Below are 21,295 nucleotides of genomic sequence, written 5' to 3' on the forward strand. Positions count from 1 at the left end.
CCATTGAATTTCAGAATGGAAGGGAGGGAGAGACTAGAGAGAGAGAAAAACATCAGTGTGAGAGAGACACATTGATTGGTTGCCTTCTGCATGCATGGGGCTAAGGGATGGAGCCTGCAGCAAAGGTACGTGCCCTTGACCAGAATCGAATCCATGACACTTGAATTCATAGGCTGATGCTGTAACCACTGAGCAAACTGGTCAGGGCACGTTGCTGTAGTGAGGCAGCAAAGCCAGAGGATAAAGTGAGCTGATCAGATTCCTCATTAGATAGAGATTCCAGATGAAGCCCCCTACCTTTTTAGTCATAAATATCCTTGTGAATGTTCCATATTAAACTCGGAGATTTTATTAAGTTCCAGTCTACTTTATAACCCAAGGTAATGAAAATGTGTTTCATTAAATTGTAGAATACTCGAAGGTAGCTAGTATCTTTTCCTGGAGGCGCCAAGCTCACGGGATACAAACCTACTAGAATTCATTTGATGACAATATTTTGTAACCCACGTTGAGCGAGCATTCATAGGTTTTTATGTGGAGGTTGCTGGTGGTTTCTGTATTCAGGATCCAGCCAGATAAAGGACTTTCCACTTGATCAAGATCAGAATGGCTCTTGAGCTTAAACCTTTAATTCCCTTGGCGTCTGTCACTTAATTCTGACACCTGGTGCCCAGAAATAAATTTGTTGTGAGAAAAATTTTTTGTGAGCTTTTACAGGTCTTTTAAAAATAGGCATTGTTTAACTTTTTTCCTAAGTGCCCTGGGAGAATCCTGTTCATGATAAGGAGGGTTTTTCCTGTTTCTCTAGCCTCTTTTTTTGCTTTCAGGAAAGAAAAGAACGTTTTTATGTGCAGCTCCAGGAATCGCAGAGGATTCCTTTAAAATATATATATCTAACCGTGTGCGTTTATAAAACCTGAGCGCAGAAGTCAGATCCTGCAGTTTGTCCCTTTATGGATCCCGGTCTGGTTATGGCCACTTGGCACTTGGGCTGTGAACTTCTTGGGCAACACCAGTAGGTTTTTTAGCCTTAAAAGGAAGAGAAAAGTTTTTCAAGTTCTGCTTTGAAGGAAATTGTATTTCACATGAAAATGCTGATGAAGAGGTTAAAGTTGGACCTGTCTAAACTGCTTGCAAGTAGAATGAAGAGGGGGAGGGGAGCTTTAATTATATAGTCAGAATCACTGCAATTAAGCCGTTTATCTAGGGCTTGCCTTGAGGTTATTTTTTTTCCTAACGTGCTAAAGAAAAAAGTTCTAATGCGCTTATTCTAGTTTCCAGTTGGTGAAAATCCTATTATAAACCACCAAATGTATGTCTTCAGCTCAGAGCTGAAACAGATGTCTCCCTTCTGTACTTCTCTCCACCCCCCCCACCCCCCCCACACACACACACCACACCGTCCCCTAGTGCAGATGGGGTTGCAGTTAAGCCGCTTACATCATGTCTGTTCAGAATTGAGCGAAGCCTGCAAAGCCCTGGAGTCCGAGGGAGACGGCTGAAGGATTGCCTGTGTTCTGAAAACCACCCCAGCATCGGGCTTAGTGAAAGGAACCAGCATCGGGACTGCGTTCTGTCTCATATGCATAAGGCAGCAGCTAGGCGTTCTCTCCTTGATGGCTCCATAAAATTTTAATGAAAATCAGAGAATTCCTTCACAGGGTTTCTCAGCCTTGGCACTGTGAGCGCCCTGGGCTGGACTGTGTTGGGGGCAGGCTGTCCTGGGCACTGTAGCATGTCTGGCAGCATATATGCTTTGCATATATGCTAATCCAAGAGAAAAATGGCCTCCACCTACCAGATGCAGCCGGACCCTCCACTGGGACAACCAAAAACGCCCCCAGAGGTTGCCCAGTGTCTCCTGGGGCCATAAAATCACTCTCCGCTTAGAAGAAACGGTTTAGAAAAAACAGCAAGATGATTCTAACTTCTGGTATGAGCTCCAGCTTGATTTGCTGTTTGATGTGGTTGGAACAGAGTCGACGAATCTGAATTTGCCTCAATAAAACAAGCATGGTTCCTGTAGGACATCAGAGTGCCGTGACCCTTCTTTGGTGCTGACCAGGGGCTGCTGTTGGGGACTCCCTGAGAAGTAATGCTCTTTGTCTCCTGTTTCTTTTCAGGTGACAATCGTAGAAAAGGCCGACAGCTCCAGCGTCCTCCCCAGTCCTCTATCCATCAGCACCAGGAACAGGATGACCTTCCTGTTTGCCAACCTGAAAGACAGAGACTTTCTGGTGCAGAGGATCTCTGACTTCCTGCAGCAGACGACCTCCAGAATATACTCGGACAAGGAGTTTGCAGGGAGCTACAACAGTTCGGACGATGAGGTCTGTGGAAGACACCTGGGGTGTTTTGGTTTGTCCTGTTTGTCTGGGGTGTTCACCTGCTTGCCTGTTTGGATTGACCTTTGAGCTTGGCAGCTGTGCTAAGACACACCACCTATCCTGACGCCCAGAGCAATATCTCATTTAAATCTCATGGCGTTTGTATTTGGGAACATAATGCTGGGCAGAACCTTACAGATAACCTTATAGAAATCCTCTTATTTTACGGTTGAAGAATGATGAAGTCATTTATCCTGGTTACACAGCAGGTGACTCTGGTCCATATAGTGACATTGTTGGGAATGGTACAGAGGTCACTAAATGAAGGCTCAAACCTGAAATACAGCATCATTATGATGATTTTACTTTATTATGATTGGATACATAATTGTGTCCTGCTTGAATTACACCTCCAGGGAATCTGGAGCCCATAAAAATATGTCACACGCTCAAGTAACAGTGCGAGTTACTGGCAGCTAAAACATATTGTAAAGGTGATGAGCTCACAGGTAACATCTCTGGCCCTGTCACCTGCCCCAAGCTTTTGTGGGAATTTTGGAGGCACCAGAAACGAGGGGGTGGGAGGGAGGCCATCCTATAAGCAGATGATTCAATTACAGCATGCTTTGCACATATGCTAATCCGAGAGATAAATGGCCAGTTTGTTGCAAAAATACAGCTGAAATACAGGGAAAACCTATTTTGAGGATTGAAGTTCTAAAGCCTATAGCCCATGCACCTGTCTAATTCCCACCAAAATGCTGGCTTGCTGCCTTTCTTCTGTTTCTTCACAAAGCAACAAACTTCTTGAACCATGGCATGGCTTTTGTTATCTGTAGAGGACGCTGAAGGGTTAAGTGTCTCATTCCTCTCTGCGACTGCAGGTGTACTCTCGGCCCAGCAGCCTCGTTTCCTCCAGCCCCCAGAAAAACTCGAGCTCGGACTCTGAGGGAGAGCGCCAGTTTAACCTAAATGGCAACAGTGTCCCCACGGCCACACAGACCCTGATGACCATGTATCGGCGGCGGTCTCCCGAGGAATTCAATCCGAAATTGGTGGGTCCCTCTTGCTCTTCCTCGAAACTTTCTATAATAATTACCATTTAAAAATATCTATAATAATAAAAGCGTAATATGCTAATTAGACCGGATGACCTTCCGGACGAAGCCGGGGCTGCGAGGGCCGAGGAAGAGGCAGCCGCTGCGGTGGCAGGGGGCTGAGCCCCTTGCATAAATTTTGTGCATCAGGCCTCTAGTCTATATATATATAAAAGTCTAATATGCAAAGTGTCCCCTCTGGAGTTCGAATGTCTGGGAGTTCAATCGCTCACTATGATGTGCACTGACCACCAGGGGGCAGCATGGAACGAAGGGAGGCCCTGGCCAGCAGCTGGCAGCTGCTATGGACCCTACCCGTGCATGAATTTCGTGCACTGGCCTCTAGTTTTTTAAATAAAAGTGAACTCATATCTATGTAAATAGATATTTTCTTGTACGTAAAGCAGATCTTGTCTAAATGTGTCATTAGGTTTTAGAGTGGTTTTTCATGGATGGCAACAAGTTCTAGAGGGTATAGGTGACATTTTTTTGGTCTTGATTTCACTACTGTTTAAGTCAACCATCATATAAGTTCTTAGTGCACATTTCAAAAACTTACTTGAACTTGGAGGCATGGACATAAAGCCATTACTATCATCTGCATTCTGCTGACCCGTCTCAGGGAAGAGGAATTCTGACTCGGGGCCAGAATGCATCATGACAGGACTGCAGGACGTGATAGATGGGCCCAATTAGGGAAGGAGGCCAGAATGTCTGAGTCCTCCTTTCTCATGAGTTCTGTCCAGAACTTGGCTCTGTTCGCAAGGGGCAATGTTCATACTTTCCATGGGACCTCTCACCATCCTCAAAGTCCTTTGGGATGTCATCATGTGTCATTATCCCTTTCAGGCCAAGGAGTTTTTGAAAGAGCAAGCCTGGAAGATTCACTTTGCCGAGTATGGGCAAGGGATCTGCATGTACCGCACAGAAAAAACTCGGGAGCTGGTGCTGAAGGGCATCCCGGAAAGCATGCGGGGCGAGCTCTGGCTGCTGCTCTCAGGTACGAGGGCTGGGCGGGACCCTGGGCCTCCCTGTCGCCCTCTGTCATGCATCAGAGTTCTTTCAAAGCTGCAAACCCCAATGCAGAGCTAAATCTTTCCTGGCCAGAGCATTGAAGTCCCTTAATAAAAATACAGGACACGTATTCAGCGACCCAACTGTCAAAGCCACCCCTTTTGAGTCCTGATAACCTCATCTATTGTTTACTGACATTATTTAGGGAAAAAAAGAACTCAGAGGACTACAGCATCATTCTCTGTGGTTTTGGGAGTCCTTTTCCTTCCCCAGCTGTGTCATTGATTATGTTGAAGTGTGACAGTGTGTGGGCAGAGCAGTCATTGGTGTGGAGAGGGAGGAGATGGCAGGAGTAAGGAAGCCTTGTCCTTGATTTTGCCACGGACTGAGTTCACTGGTTATCCCTGGAGACAGAGGAGAGACCAGAGTCTGCACAGATCACACTTCTCCTCCAAGCTGGAGATGTCAGAAAGGTCAGGGGACGGGTCATGCACCCGTAGGACCGATGTGTCCACCTCTCCTGATCCAAGCCATGCTCATGCCCAAACATAACCCGGCCAGGTCAAACCTGGGAGCCCTGAGCCCAGAGGTCCTCCCAACCCCACCCTCCCAGCCTCGTCCCTCACAAACATCAGGGCCTTCCCTCGGGGGGGGGGGGGTCACCCGTCTTGACTATATGGGTCAGGTGCTCTGCTCGGGTGGAGGCCTGAAATGTGCTCATTCTAAATAGGTGGATGTGAATATTTTTATTTGAACCCAGGATGGTCCTGTTCTAGTGCTATTATGAAAACCTTTCATTTAAAAAATAACAAAATTAAAAGAGTTTCCAGACTTACAGAAAAGTCTTAAAAACAACAACAACCTCATAGCTCTTTCTAAAAGCAGATATAAAAGGTGATTGCCCATAATGAGATGTAGTATTAGCATCTCAGAAGTAGGACATGCCGAAACCGGTTTGGCTCAGTGGATAGAGTGTCAGCCTGCGGACTCAAGGGTCCCAGGTTCGATTCCGGTCAAGAGCATGTACCTTGGTTGCGGGCACATCCCCAGTAGGGGGTGTGCAAGAGGCAGCTGATCGATGTTTCTCTCTCATCGATGTTTCTAACTCTCTATCCCTCTCCCTTCCTCTCTGTAAAAAATCAATAAAATATATTTTAAAAAAAAGAAGAAGTAGGACAGATAGGATCTTGGAAAATAATTGGCTTTATCTGTTTTATGTAAAAGTTGCTTGTCCTGCCCTAGCCAGTTTGGCCCAGTGGATAGGGCGTTGGCCTTCGGACTGAAGGGTCCCGGGTTCGGTTCTGGCCAAGGGCATATGCCTGAGTTGCAGGTTCGATCCCCAGTAAGGGGCGTGCAGGAGGCAGCCAATCAATGATTCTCTCTCATCATTGATGTTTCTATCTCTCCCTCTTCCTTCCTCTCTGAAATCAATAAAGAAATATAGATAGATAGATAGATATAGATAGATAGATAGATAGATATTTTTTTATTTTAAAAGTTGCTTGTCCTATCCTCATTTACAGGTCTTGTTTTTCTTGGCCTTAAGTAGACCAGCCATAGCTCCTCATTTAGAAACTCAAATTTGAGTCAACTTCTCTCTAATCACAAACCCAGCCCACGATGACCCTGACTGTCCAGTCTTCTGCCTTCCTGGGGTTTGGCGGACTAGTCTCCCTGACAACCTGATTCAAATCGCTGGCAGCAGAGTCAGAAAATTCCATTTCTGTCTTCCTTATTCAGATTGGGAGCTATTTATAGCACGGTTCAGATGAAAATGAAACTCGAGAGGAGCACCAGGGACCAGTGTACGCAGCACTCTGTTGCGGAGACATTTAGGCACAGTATTTCCTCTAACTGGGATGAGCTCCAGGAGGCAGAGGGTGAGTGGCCTAAAGGCCACCTCGATTGGGAATAAAACAGCCCCCATTTCCAGCCTGTCCGCCAGGGGTGGGGTTCATGTGGAAGCCAGCTTGCCCATCGGGAGAGAGTCCAGCTCCTAGCAGGGGAGCCGCACCTGCTTCCCATGACCCTTAGGGACTCTGCACAAGGACCTGGCTCAGTGTCCCCACTGTGAAGGGAAGTGCAGGCCAAATGGCAAGTCAGCCTTGCACATCACCCTTGAGAACAGAGCTAAAGCCAATGTTAACTAGCTGTCTGACAGACTTTTCCAGGGCAAGTGTGAGGGTAAGGCTGGGCTCTCTGGGTGACCTTCAGGGGCAAGGACTGGGTCAGCACAGGGCTCTAATTTCTGAATAGTAAAATACAAATGAATATACATGCATATATATGTCTATATTCATATATACATATATACACATTATATAATGTATATGTGTGTAGTTTGCATATATTTATATCATATATATTTTATACTTATATATAAATTATATTTATGTAACATATAGGAAAGTATAGTTTATACTTACATAAATTACATATAATTATGTTTAAGTTTAGATATTTGTATACAGGGTTTTTCTGTCTTCAGAAATTTTTAAATGGAAGTCTCTCAGCCCACCTCTGCACCCCCTGCCCAGCCTCTGAGGGCTCCCATCCATAGCCGCCATTCCCCACTGCTGGGAATTCCCCCACCACCCCAGCAATTTAAAAAATCCCTCCACATATTTTATTACCTCCTCTCCATATGGCTTCTTACTCTTCAGTATGGCTATTTAAGCCCCTCAGAGCTGCCATTTCAGTAAAGTGTTCCACTTGTTTTGAGAGGCAAAAACCTGTTTTTTTCAAGTGCAATCTTCAGGAAAACCCCCATCAAGTAAAAGCAGAGCTGCTGTGTTTGAAGGGAGGGCGGAGGCCCCAGCCTGGCTTGCTCTGATTGCCTCCCTCCTCTGCTCATTAGCGACCCCGCAGGGCGGTCTGTGGAAGCTGCTCGGAACACAGTTTTTAGGCTTGTAGACCTCCCTCCACGTGATGGGGCTTGTACACAGCCAGCTTCCTGTGGAGCTTAGACAGGAGACCCCTCTGAATGTCCTCGGCTAGCCATGAAGGCAGCACAACTACCTCGGGGACTTACTGTTATTTCACAGGTGCCCTTTGAATGGCTGGGGGAGTGAAGAGGTTCGGTGGGTGAGTCGTGGCTGCAGACCAAGGGCAGGGCTTCCACTTTTGACGTGGTGCCTGTTGGTATTTCCCAGGTGCCATCAATGAGAAGGCCACGCACCCTGGGTACTACGAAGACCTCGTGGAGAAGTCCATGGGGAAGTACAATCTCGCCACGGAGGAGATCGAGAGAGATCTGCACCGCTCCCTGCCAGAGCACCCAGCCTTCCAGAATGAGATGGGCATTGCGGCTCTGAGGAGGGTCTTAACGGCTTATGCTTTTCGAAACCCTAACATAGGGTACTGCCAGGTACACGTCACAGATGGTTTGTACTAATGGTGTTACCAGCTAGTAAGTAAGAAGAAAAAGGACTTTATGGTCATCCGCGCTATCACTTCACTGCACCGGGGTTTCTTGACCTTGGCACTGTTGGCATGGCGGACTGGGTACTTCTTTTTGTGGGGCTGTCCTGTGCTTTGTAGGATGTTCCATAACACTCCTGTTTAATGACAGGTTTGACAGCATCTGGCTGCTAAATGCCAGTAGAATCTTCCAGTCGCAGCAATCGAAATGTCTCTAGACTTTGCCAAATTTCCCCTGCAGAGCAAAATCTCCCTGGTTGAGGACCACTGCACTGAGCAGAGGAGCCAGGAGACAAGAATGCCCTGACTAGTCACCACCGTCTAGCGGGTGACCTCAGAAAGTCCCTGGGGCCACTCTGATCCACCCTCATCCTGGGGTAGCAGAGAGCATGCCTGAGCACCAGGCCTCTACTCCTGCATTCTGGGTCCCACAGTGCTCCTACTTTTGCATCCTCCTAAGCAATCATGACCTTGAGAATATAACTTTTGTATGCTATGGTTATAATTACAGTACATATTATAATAAATGCTAAATTTGATTGAAAAAGTGTTGCTCCACATACCAGCTAAAATGATCTCTTGTACTAGTACACAAACCACAATCGAGAAAGGTCTAAGATAATGTGACCTTTAAGTTTTAAAGGCCACATATTTAGAGAGGCCTTCTCTGGCCATCCACCTAAAAGCTAAAGGCTTAATTCCTACACACACACACATACACAATACAGGTCTCCTTGTACCGCATTTTATTTGATAGCAGAATTTAAATATACCCCCAAAATTGATTAATTAATCTTCACATCTTTATTCTGTCTCTCTGACACTAACACTTAAGTCCTGTGTAACTTGTTACCACTGTGTCCTCCCTGTCACCTCTCACCCTTCACCCCCCAATACCTAGTCCAGAGCCGGCTACAAAGTAGACCCTTAAAAATACTTACCTTGACTGATAACTGGCTAGGCCAGTCATGTCATGACCTAGAATTGTCTGGTTAATTCTCAAGTGGAATTTTAGTAATGATTTCACTTGGGAAAATACTGAGTAAGACTTCCTACAATAAAGAGCCTATTAGACCAGAATTCCTTTTTTGGCATTTATATTATAGAAATCTGATGAACAATTACTGGTTTCTAGAAGATCAAAGAAGTACAGGAATTAGTTGGCTTCTGATAGAATGGAGTTCATATCTGTCTTTTGATCGTTCTCTTTTTAATTAAGAGGACTATTAAACTAGTTGAGATTGTCTCCTTAAGAGCTATCTGATAATATCTTTTAATAAAGCAGGTTACTCTAGAATGTAAGTCACTGGTACTCAGGACCTTCCTTATCCAGATGGAAATAATAGGCCAGGACTCTTAAGTTTAAATGGTTTCATTGTTCTCAGAGGAGAGCCTTAAGCCATGTGTACCTGGTTATGGGAACCATTAGGATAGATTCAGAAGCTTTGTCAAATAGCCTCCGGGCAAAGTTTTTGAATGAGGGTTTGCCTTTCTCTCTCAGTGAATATTGGTGTTCCTGAAGACCCTTAACCCTTTGCACTCGCTTGCTTTTTTCTCGATTCCTTTATTCTACTCAGGATTTAATTTTTTAAATACCCCAGATTTTACAAAGCGCAGCAGTAGAATAAAAAACGAGTTTCTTTTCATAGGAACTTATTTATTTGGATTTTTTTTATATTTCAAATTATTGATACATTCAAAGAGTAATTTTAATCTCGATGCTAACCGTGTCGAGTCACACTCGACATCCGAGTGCAAAAGGTTAATACTTACAGGCCAAGGACTTAAGTGGTTTTACATATTTTAAAAAATGTAAATTTTTATTGATTTCAGAGAGGAAGAGAGAGTGTGTGTGTATGAGAGAGAGGGGGAGAGAGAGAGAAAACATCAATGATAAGAGAGAATCATTGATCGGCTGCACGCTCTACACTGGGAATCAAGCAAGCAACCCGGGGCATGTGTCCTGACCTGGAATCCAACTGTGGCCTCCTGGTTCGTAGGTCGACACTCAATGACTGAGCTACTCTGGCTGGGTGGCTTTACATTTTTAAAGGATTGTAGACAACATAAAACTCCAAAGAATATGTGTGTGGAGCTTGCAAAGCCTTTAAATATTTCATCTGGCTTTTTACAGAAGAAGTTTGCTGGCCCCTGTGAGACTAATTCAGTCGTTGTTTAGGTTAGCAATTGCTTACTTGTTAGAATGTGTTTGATGACATCTCTCCGTGCTTGTAGGCCATGAATATCGTCACCTCAGTGCTGCTGCTTTATGCCAAAGAGGAGGAGGCTTTCTGGCTCCTGGTGGCTCTGTGTGAGCGCATGCTTCCCGACTACTACAACACCAGAGTGGTTGGTAGGTGGGGACGTCCTTACGTTTTCCTCCACATCTCATCCAGAAGGTGTTTGTTCCTACGGCCCTGATACCGGCTACCACACAATTTCCAGCCACCCATTAGGCAAGGAAGTTTCAGACTACCCCAGTTTTCCACAATGGGCACGAGCGGGCTTAATTCGAGATAGATTGTAGACAGTCAGACAGGGTCTGCCTCCGCACCCTGGTGAGCCATTTGCTTGGGTGCGTTAGTAAGAAGGTGCCCTCGTGTCCTCTGCTGCAGGTGCACTGGTGGACCAGGGCGTCTTTGAGGAGCTGGCGCGAGACTACGTCCCCCAGCTCTACGACTGCATGCAGGACCTGGGCGTGATTTCCACCATCTCCCTGTCTTGGTTCCTCACCCTGTTTCTCAGCGTGATGCCCTTTGAGAGTGCAGTGGTGGTGGTTGACTGTTTCTTCTACGAAGGAATCAAGGTGATATTCCAGCTGGCCCTGGCTGTGCTGGATGCAAATGTGGACAAGCTGTTGAACTGTAAGGACGACGGGGAGGCCATGACCGTTTTGGGAAGGTAGTGTACCAAGGCTCCTGGAACACCCCGTCTGGATCTTCCCTGTACTTTTGTTTCCTCCCGGGTTTCCTGAGTCTTAATTGGCTGGGTGGTAATCATCCTGCCCACTTCTCTTGGTCGGCTGAGTATTCATTTTCATATGCTTGGTTTTTAGAAGTTAAGGGAATTTCACTTAATTAAGGAAATTGCAGTCTTTTGTTTCCAAGTGCAGAGTTTGCAGAAAATGTGTGAACTGTAATGAGAGAATTCCAGCTTAGCCTCCTAGTGACTTAGCCTCCTGATTTGTTTCTTCTTCCAGGTACTTGGACAGTGTGACCAATAAAGACAGCACACTGCCTCCCATTCCTCACCTCCACTCCCTGCTGAGTGATGACATAGAGCCTTACCCCGAGGTGGACATCTTCAGACTCATCCGAACCTCCTACGAGGTAAGACTTGCTTCCTGGCTCAGTGTCACAGCGCTCTGAGAGTGTCACTTCCATTGCTGACCCCTGGGTGTACCTGCTCCCTTTTACCTGCTGAGAACTAGTTGCTGGAGCAAGTAGCTACCTTCCAGCTAACAGCTTTGAGCTGCAGAGAATGGGGTCCATGACTTCTCCTGGCTGTAATACCATGGAGCAGATGGCATGACAGGTTCTCACCCTCCAGTTCTTATGCCCACCCTGAAACCTGGTTGAGTGGCAGCTCAGATTCAACTCTGGGTGGACTGAGATGGGGCTGTTGAGAGCAGGCCTGGGGAGGTTGACCTGCACACACCAGTTGGCTTCCTATTCTCATGCCAAGTACTAGGTCTTCTCTGAAGTAGCTAAGCCAATCCTCTTCAGTCCAGCGCACATAGAATGCCCTGCACCATCCTAGAGAAGAACCACCCCTGTGAATCCTCTAGGATTGCTGGGCCTAGTTGGGAAGCTGCCCTCTGGCCCACCGTGACCCTCGATCTGGTCTTGAATCACAAAGTGGAGCTGCTCAGGGTGAAGGAACCAGAGTGTCATGTGTCTCATAGCATCTGGTGGTTTATGTGGCTCCTAGGACTCAGTGCCCATAACTCTTCATGGTTTATCTTTTTCCCCTACTTAACCTTTGACTTGGTGGCTTTCAATCCTTTCAAATCACTTAAAAAAATTTTAAGCCAATTTTAAAAAATACATAAATTCACAGGCTCCATTGCAGACCAATTCCGTCTGAATCTCTGGCATGAGGCCAAGAATAAGCATTTTTTAAAAGTTCCCCAGCTGCTTCCAGTGCCCGGGGGGTGCTGAGAGTCACTGCCCTAGTTGCAGAATGGGGCCACTCATCACAGAGCCGATGATAACCTGGTTTGGATGGACGCATGACACCAGAGTCTCGCCACACATTTATTTCTGTGCTTCGGGATAATCAGCCTGGAGAATAGAAAAGTAGGGGAGATACTGGAGCACATTCAGCTCTGAGACCTAGTCAAGCACCCTCCCCCCTTGTCGGGAGGTTGCTCTGATATGTTGATCTAATTTCTCATCAATTTCTGGTGAGGAGAGATGATAGCTTTATTCATAAATGCCTTGAGGGGGAGAATCTCACTTATGGTGTACCCTCCCCGGCCCCCACTGGGAGGGATTGTAGTGACAGTTGGACAAACAGTTTCCCTTTGGGTGGGAGCTATGGGTGATGCTCTGCAGTTCTGTAGAGTTATCCAGAAGGAAAAGACGAAGTCCCAGCCTCAGGTGGACTCAGACACCGAGGTGACCTTTCTGGAGGGCCCAGGACACAGTGAATTACTCCGCAGCAATGAAAATGAACAATTTGGATAAACCTCGCAATCATAATACTGAGTGAAATTAACCAGAACCAAAAGAAAACATTCTGTACAATTTCATTTATATGACGTTGAAAAAAACAGAGCTTCCTAATGTTCCAGACGGCTCATATGTATCAGGATTGTGTCCCCATCAGTCCTGCAGACACCCCCCTGGGTGCTTCAGCAGGTTTCTCAGAGATGCCAATCATGCTCTCTTCCAGAAATTTGGAACGATCCGGGCAGACTTGATTGAGCAGATGAGATTCAAACAGAGACTGAAAGTGATCCAGACGCTGGAGGACACCACCAAGCGGAATGTGGTGAGTCCTCGGAGAACCAGCCTGGGGCCAGTTCCCCCCACCTTCCTCACATCCTTCCGGCTCAGAAATCCCTGCTGACACACTGGCGCTGGCTTAGAAGACAGTCAGGAACTTGCCCAACGTGACATTTTGGAGTTTATGGAACTCGTTGTGTTTGTTCTTTGTGTAGGTGCGAACCATTGTGACAGAAACGTCCTTTACCATCGATGAACTAGAAGAACTTTATGCTCTTTTCAAGGTGAGTTTCAAAATAAATTTGTGTGCATTCAGGGGATAAAAAAATTCACTTTAATAATTAAATTCTAGATTTTTCTGTTACATTTTTAAGGGAAAGCGTGAGTTACAGTGTGCATAAATAGGAAGATAGAGCTGAGAGCATAAAAATGGAATACTAATATGAAAAATAAACATATTCTTCTAACGCATTTAAGTTGATGTGTTAGCTTTCTTCTACTCCATATAACATTTTATCAATTTCCTTGGACTTACTACTTTATAGGGGTGCACAAAAGTAGGTTTACAGCTGTGAGTACACAAAAGTTTATTCTTGTATTATTCTAGTCATAACCTGCATGTCTTTTTCCATTCAAACCTACATTTTTGTGATTTCCATTTCATAATTCAGCCCAGACCAGAAAATATTATGTTATTGAAGTAAAGTAATGCAGATTTTTTTTCTTTAGAAAAAAATAGTTTAGTCATAGCCATCATTATCAACATCTTAGGTGAAAATGTGCAATTGACAGGGGAAAAAAAATTTAAAAGATGCCTTTTATGCAGGTACCAACTTTATCACGCTCTCTAACTGGGTAGCTTGTAACCGGTGTCTTTTACAGCCAGAAATAAACTTGGCTGTATTGATGACTGTAAAGTTAGTACAGGAACAGCCCTGGCCAGTGTGATTTAGTGTTTGGAATGTCGGCCCACCCACCAAGGAGTTGCAGGTTCAATTCCCAGGCAAGGGCATGTACCTGGGTTGCAGGTTTGATTCCCGGCCCAAAGGTAGTATGAGAACAAACCATAAAGGCACAGACATAAAGGTCCGAGTTGAACATGACTAATTTAGAATCAGAATGTGATAGCTGTATTGGGATGTTCTGTTTATTTTAGTTTCACTGATGTCTGACCCCGGTAGGTGCTCCAAACATGTATGTTGAGTACAGAAGTAAATTGTGATTAGTTGTCAATCTGGTACACACTCTACAGGCTTTGGATGTGGGCACAGAGAGATTGAGGCTTCATAGTTGGTTAGTGGTGTGCTCTGTCCACCCAGCCCTATGACCCTCAGAGTGGACAACAGCGCCCCCACCAGCCTCCATTCAGCACTTGAGAGTGAAGTCTCCATAGTGTGCCATTTATCCATATCGCTAAAGCCCTGCAGCTAATCGCTTGGTGTAAGTGGTTATCCGTAAGAAAAGGGTCCCTCTTTGAGCTTAAAGGAAAAAGATAATGATCCAAGTTGTAGCAAAACGAAAAAATATAATGATCCAATTGAGATCCGATTTTAAAGGGATTCTGAGGACCGGGAAGAGATCTACTTCACAGGGGAGTGGGGAGAGAGGGCCAGGATTTGGGGTAACTAAACAGAATTGGGAGTAGCAGCTGGAGGCATCAAGACCATGGACAGATAATGGAAAGGGATATGAATTAGAAAGAGGAGGCCGACGCAGGGGGACACCCAGAAAAGGAGGGACAGGGCTGGCGGTGAGAAGTCCCAGCTCCAGAGATCGGTGGAGCCACGTCTTCTTACCCGAGCACCCTTCACTCCTGTCTGTGCGCCTGCAGGTACAAGGGTGTCATCTGTGCCCTTAGGTTGTGCCTGAGGAAAGCCAGCTTTTCTTCCGATCAGTAACCCTGCCCTCAGGGTGTGTTGACAAACACGAGTTCCCCACCCCGAGAAAGAATCCGAGACCCTCATTGGTGGCAGGGATGGGAAGGAGTCTCTGGTACTGTGGAACCAAGATAAAAACTTCAGTTATGGACTCTGTCTTGAGTCTTGGAACACTAACTGGCGTTAATTTATTAAACACTTATGGAGACATGACTATGTGTCAGACACCCACCCTACCAGACCTTTCAGCTCTTCTGGTCGGGGCGGGGAGGGGGATCCCTACAGCTGCAAAGGTAAGATGCCGTCCTCTCCAAGGCACGTACTGTTGGGCTCTGGGCTAAAACTTGGTAGAAAAGGTGAAAGGCTGCCACCCTGACACAGATTTGGTGGAAAATGTGGTCCAGAACCCCTTTGCCCTAGTTTCTTTTGAACGCTTTCCAAATTCATCACTTCGGTTCTTTTTCAGTCTCTGCGCCCCGTCCTCAGATGATGGGCCATGGGATCTCAGCCCAGAGCAGGGCGATGATGATCTTCACGGCTTGTCTTTCCTGAGGGTTTTAACCGCCGTGAAAGTGTCTCTACCACATTCAGGCTGGTTACAAAGTCCCTTGGGTGCCTTAGTTAGGAGGAAACCAGAGGCCTGGTGCTCGAATTCGTGCACAGGTGGGGTCCGGCCGGCCTGCCCCCATTGGGGCCTATCGGGGGCAGGGCCTGCGGGGGGGGGGAGGGGGCGGAGAGGGGATGTGGGAGGTTGGCTGGCCGACCCCACCCCCTGGTCGAACTCCCGGTTGAGGGGACAATTTGCATATTAGCCTTTTATTATATAGGATGCCCTGGGTAACCTTTATCCACTGACATCATTCAGGTAAAGGGGACCCCTCCCAGGGATGTGTCACCAACACGTGCCACCGAGAGACGGGCATCACTGGTGATAGATCAGAGTACAGGGCAGCCCCTGGGACTTCAGCCTCCACCTCCTTCCCTCTGGCATCACCCCTGCCTCTGCCTGTAGCCAGGAACGTGTCCCCACGCCCCGGTGAACTACCACAGCCTCCAGTATTCTCCCAGGACTACATTGCAGGAAACCTGGTTTTGCCTCTTTTCTTCACCTCTCCTTCCTCCTCTCATTCCTACTCCTACTCCCCTCTTTTCTAGGTGTTAGCTGCAATTCCCAGTACACCACTGCGATAAAGACATTGCTCTTCTTTGCTCCTTTGTAAGTGAGAGCAAAATGGAATTGCTACACATTCACAACAGACTCCCTCCCCACCTTTTCAGAACCTCTGGGCGAGGAGGAAGGAACTGTTCTGAAAGTGCTTTGTTCTGTGGTAATATTTATACATGCTTATAGCGAAATAGTAAAACAGGGAATTAAATAAAAATGCAGCCCCATTTTCATGGCCATCTCCTCCCCCACCTACCACCCAGCACTAACACGTGTGTGTGTGTGTGTGTGTGTGTGTGTGTGTGTGTGTGTGTGTGTATGTGTATGTGTGTGTGTGGTGGGGGAGCAGGGAGTGAGGAGGGCGGATTCTTCTGGTCCTTTCTGTATGTTTTATCTTTGTGGTCTTCCTAGAACAGGCATCTATTTCTTCCACAATCAATATGCCCTCAGGAGGAGAGAGGCTGCCTCTCTTCCAAGGGCGGAAACAGGAAGCTCTCCTCTCCTCCCCACAGTGGCTCCTCCCATACCTGCTCTAAGCTCTTTCAGATGAGTGAGAGAGGAGGGCCACCCTTTCGCAGCTTGAATGCTGCATGGCTAGGATGATATTTGTGTGATTTTGGTGACCAGGAGGCAGAGGGTTTATGGGACAGTAAAGTATGAACTGGGACACAAAATGTCATTATGGTCGGCTTTGGCTAACGGGTTGGATGACCTGAGCCCTGGACTTTGTCATTCTCACCCAGAAAACAAAGTGGTCACGTGGCCTAAATGACGGATGCTTTTCAGGTTAACATTCTCTTTATTTCTTTTAAATAAAAATAGTGTTCATTAGAGGGTGTGTATAAGAGGAAGAAGATTGGGGTGGGGGTTCCCTTTCTTTCTTCACCTACTCCAGTAACTGAACCGGATCTTTCATGCCCGATGTTAACTGCAGAAATGGTTGCCATGGAGCTGGGGCGGTTGCGGGGGGTTCAGGTGGAGCTAGAACAGAAGGAGAAGACAGAGGTGCCCTGAGACCAGAGCAGTGCCCCAGGAGGTGCACACGGATTGGCCAGAACCCTGTTTCCAAACGTGCGGGCCGGCCTTTTCTTCCTGGAACCTGCTCTGAGACGCAGTCCTCCGAACCGTCCTGTCCTTTGTGTTTCCAGGCAGAACATCTCACCAGCTGCTACTGGGGCGGGAGCAGCAACGCGCTGGACCGGCACGACCCCAGCCTGCCTTACCTCGAACAGTACCGCATTGACTTCGAGCAGTTCAAGGGGATGTTTGCTCTTCTCTTTCCCTGGGCCTGTGGAGCTCACTCCGACGTGCTGGCCTCCCGCTTGTTCCAGTTACTAGACGAAAACGGAGACTCTCTGATTAACTTCCGAGAGTTTGTCTCTGGGCTAAGTAAGGATGTGATGTGGCTGCATGATCTGGGAGGGCATGATGGGTAGTAACGCCTGTGGTGCACAGTGCTGGCTGGCTCCAGGGCCACAGCCCGCATTGCCTCAGAAGATTGGGGTTAGAGGGCGGAGTGGCACATTTTAGGGCTTGCAAACTGATTGTAAAATTCATTTTGAGCTCATGGATATACTATATTATTAAATCATTGTCTTCGACATTAGATAGACCCCACTGCTAGTTAAAAAAAAAATAAATCAGAGAATTCACAAGACAATAAAATGCCAACCTAAACACTGAAACCACAGACCATGATAACTTTACAGGAGAAAAAAATGTTTGGGCAGATTGCTTTTCTTTGACCAAAAAAATTATATTTTTATTATATATAAAACTAGAGACCCGATGCATGAAGATTCATGCAAGAATGGGCCTTCCTTCCCCTGGCTGCTGGCACCGCCTTCTCTCTGGCTGGAGCCGCCTTTCTGCCTTCCCATGCTGCCCAGAGACCCAGAGAGGCTGGGGTGGTGTGGAATGCCTGCGTCCCACCCTGCTCCTGGCCACTCAGTGCCTGCATATGCAAAATAACCCGCCATCTTTGTTGGGTTAATTTGCATACTCACTTCTGATTGGCTGGTGGGCTTCGTGAAGGTATGGTCAATTAGCATGTTACTCTTTTATTAGTGTAGATGTTTCATTAAATTTCATAGAAGCATTTCATGATGTTTTTAATAAAGGCCTGAGAAAACCACACAGCTCCGCAGTCTGCAGGGCAGCCTTTTCTCTCATTAGCAGGGAGGAAGGACCATGGCTCAAGAGAACGCACACCCACCCCTCACCAGCAGCGTGTGGTTTCCGCCTGGCAGCCTCGCTGTCTGACCTGCTCACTGCCCTCTATCCTAGTGGACTCTCCTTCACTTGGCATTGAGGGGAAAGGCCACCTCGTAGTTGAGCTTGGCCGACAGATATGAGTTGTGGGTGTAGCAGGCATTGTCAGGCTGCCAGAATGAGATAAGAAGGAAAAATGTTTGTTTTTTTCTAATTGTGCCACTCGGTGACCTTGGGCCACATACTTTAAAAGGACATGCCCGAGAAGGATGAAGGTGGCAGGCACAGAGCCACTGATGGTTCCAAAAGTGCCCTGAACCTTTCAGAATAGTGACTGGAAGGCTGAAAGGCCAGAGAAAGCTGATGGTCTTTAAACAGGCAGAGAGGTGTAGATGAGGTCCTCTTAGGTAAGAAAAAATTACTTGTGTAAAGTACTCATAAATATGGGGACATGGAGGAACTAGCCTTGGTGAAGGGCAGGCACGGTTCTGATGCTGTGGACTTTGTCCTTAATCACTGCATCCAGACAACAGCCCTTTGAGGACATAGCAGTAACGATGTCTAACATTTACACAGCATTGACTCTGAGCCAGGCATTGCCCTCATGCTTCGTGTGCATTTCATGTGCCTAAAGGACACGGCAAAGCAGTAGTTCAAACCCAGGCCTCCTAGAGGCACAGTGTGTGCTGTTACTATTACTACCTACGTGCTTATTACTAGATTTCTCATTTTCAGTTAAAGAAATGGAAGCTCCGAAAAGTTAAGCAACTTGCTGGGACATTTATCTGTTATTGAACTGAACTGGACACACAGTTAGCACACGCTGGGCTCAGAGTTTGTATGAGTGCTGTCTCAAAAGCTCATTTTTTCCTAATTACTCCATGCCAAAGACAGCAAACACAGTGTTGTTTTGTTTTTAGGGAAAAAGGAGGTATTATTTTTTAAATACACATAGAATACAAGTGCATTCGTCTTTTTAAAAAAGTGAGACAATCCAGAGAAGGCTAAGGACCCCTTTGACCCTACCCTAACTTACTTTTTTATTGGTGTCTGTGAAAAAGGGTTGTTCTTTTTAAAATTATCTTTGAACAAGAACAAGGAAGAGGAAAAAGAGAGGTTCTGCATATAGAACTTGATAAAAATAAATATAAATATTTAATTTACTTAGTGCAGTCAATTCCAATAAGAAAAATACTTTCCAAAATCTTCAAGAAAGGAAAGAGAGTCCAAAAGAGAGAAAACACAGAAAAAGAATACACACGCTTCTTAAAATGCAGGGAGTTCTTGAGCAGAGCAAGCCGCCGCCCAGATGACTGGGAGAATTCTGAGCTGCTGTTGGGTAATGGGTCAGGTACAGTGATGGAGACAGACAAGTTGGCCATAAAAGCAAAATTCTGTTCAAGTTTTTAAAAATAAAAACATGAATTTTGGTGAAGATGGATCTGTAACTTTAATATCAATCCCCAGAAAGATTCCTCTAGAAATCTGAACAAATAAATGGTCTATAATGGAATTAGAAATAAGGCATTGCTATCAGTAGCCATGAATTAGCTGTATCTCCTTCTCCAGTTGTGTTGCCGAAAGGTAAGAGTATCTAAACACATCACAGATGCCATGATGCAGCTGGTCATTGGTCAGATAACTCATGGTGAATGGAGAAGGTGGAAGCATCTGGAAGTCGGTGATTGCGTGACTATCTGAACACTGGCCCCAAAGTGCAATGTTTAATGCGTCAGTTTCAACTGAGAGTTCTCTAGTACCATGGGCTTGGTATGAACCTCTGTGATTGTTTCCTAACTGACTCTCCCAAGGTCACAGAGTAAGTACAGAGGATTTGAAACCAGGAATCCTGGTTCCAGAGCTCTTAACCCAAACATGCCCTGGCCAGACTTTCTGTCACCTAGAGTCTTGGTTTCAACTTGTAAAAGGTAGACCTCTCGCCCTAACCAGTTTGGCTCAGTGGATAGAGCGTCGGCCTGCGGACTGAAAGGTCCCAGGTTTGATTCCGGTCAAGGGCATGTACCTTGGTTGCAGGCACATCCCCAGTAGGAGGTGTGCAGGAGGCAGCTGATCGATTTTTCTCTCTCATCGATGTTTCTAACTCTCTATCCCTCTCCCTTCCTCTGTAAAAAAATCAATAAAATATATTTTTTTAAAAAAGTAGACTTCTCTGGGGAATGCTAAGCCTGGAGGAGTTTCTAACACACGGTGCATTTCATGTTGGTGTTTTTGGAATTCTAGGTGCTGCCTGCCATGGGGACCTCACAGAGAAACTCAAACTCCTGTACAAAATGCATGTCTTGCCTGGTAAGTGAGCCATACACAGCAGCACACGCACGTAACCATGACCTGCTTGCCTCTTTTCGAAATACAAAATCACTCCCTGGTCCCTAAGAATGAACAATAATGACGCTCTACCTAACTTCCTGAGTCGGCTCCTTGAGTCTGCAGTCATTTACCTGTCAGAGTAGGAGCTGTGTTGACAGCTAAGAGTACTCTCTGCAAGAGAAAGAATAACTAGCATTTAGCACCACGTGGAATTCCAGGCGCTCTGCGATGTTGAGTCTAGGGGCAGTAGTTGTAGCCCTGACAGAAACAAGTAGGAAAGATGGATGAGAACGTAAGTTTTAACCAAGCTTGGCCTCCAGCTGGGATCTAGCTAACAAAATAATTAGAGCGAGAGTTGGCATTAGGATAGAGGTAGGGTAAAAGTTTAGATCGTGACGCTCCCCCACCTGTGTACCTTCAGCGCCTCCTCCTGCCCTGGGTCACGTCTTTAACGAGTACAGCGCAGGGTCAGCAGCGTGGCCCTGCCTGTGTGAGAATGACCTTTCTTGCCCTCTCCAGAGCCGTCCTCTGATCAAGACGAGCCAGATTCTGCTTTTGAAGCAACTCAGTATTTCTTTGAAGATATCACCCCAGAATGCACACATGGTAAGTGGCTCTTTTCACCAGGGTACTAGATTTCTCTTCCACAGAGCCCTCTGCCACTGGGAAAAGTGACCTCCAAAGCTAGTCAGTCAGAGAAGCACTAGCATATTGCTTGATAGGTTACTTTACAATTTTTTAATTACTTTATATTAAATAGTACTTTGTATTAGTTCCGGGTGTATAGCATAGTGGTTAGACAATCATATACTTTACAAAGTGTTCCCCTGATATTACCAGTACCGTACAGAGCTATGACAATATTACTGACCATCTTCCCCATGCTGTACTTTGCACTGCATGACCG

At 46.2% G+C, this 21,295-nt stretch overlaps 1 protein-coding gene across 1 annotated transcript in view; it reads left to right on the plus strand.

Moving 5' to 3' along the window:
- TBC1D9 (TBC1 domain family member 9) overlaps positions 1 to 21,295 on the plus strand; it is an 81,908-nt gene that overhangs the window by 55,339 nt on the left and 5,274 nt on the right. Inside the window, exons 7-18 of the mRNA XM_008143713.3 lie at positions 2,124 to 2,330; positions 3,212 to 3,382; positions 4,274 to 4,424; positions 7,591 to 7,805; positions 10,094 to 10,211; positions 10,474 to 10,759; positions 11,058 to 11,187; positions 12,755 to 12,853; positions 13,023 to 13,091; positions 16,998 to 17,238; positions 20,302 to 20,367; positions 20,908 to 20,994. Of these exons, the coding sequence (XP_008141935.2) occupies positions 2,124 to 2,330; positions 3,212 to 3,382; positions 4,274 to 4,424; positions 7,591 to 7,805; positions 10,094 to 10,211; positions 10,474 to 10,759; positions 11,058 to 11,187; positions 12,755 to 12,853; positions 13,023 to 13,091; positions 16,998 to 17,238; positions 20,302 to 20,367; positions 20,908 to 20,994 (1,840 nt within the window). The remainder of the gene's footprint in view (positions 1 to 2,123; positions 2,331 to 3,211; positions 3,383 to 4,273; positions 4,425 to 7,590; positions 7,806 to 10,093; positions 10,212 to 10,473; positions 10,760 to 11,057; positions 11,188 to 12,754; positions 12,854 to 13,022; positions 13,092 to 16,997; positions 17,239 to 20,301; positions 20,368 to 20,907; positions 20,995 to 21,295) is intronic.

The sequence above is a fragment of the Eptesicus fuscus genome, chromosome 6 (genome assembly GCF_027574615.1).
Source record: "Eptesicus fuscus isolate TK198812 chromosome 6, DD_ASM_mEF_20220401, whole genome shotgun sequence".
NCBI lineage: Eukaryota > Metazoa > Chordata > Mammalia > Chiroptera > Vespertilionidae > Eptesicus > Eptesicus fuscus.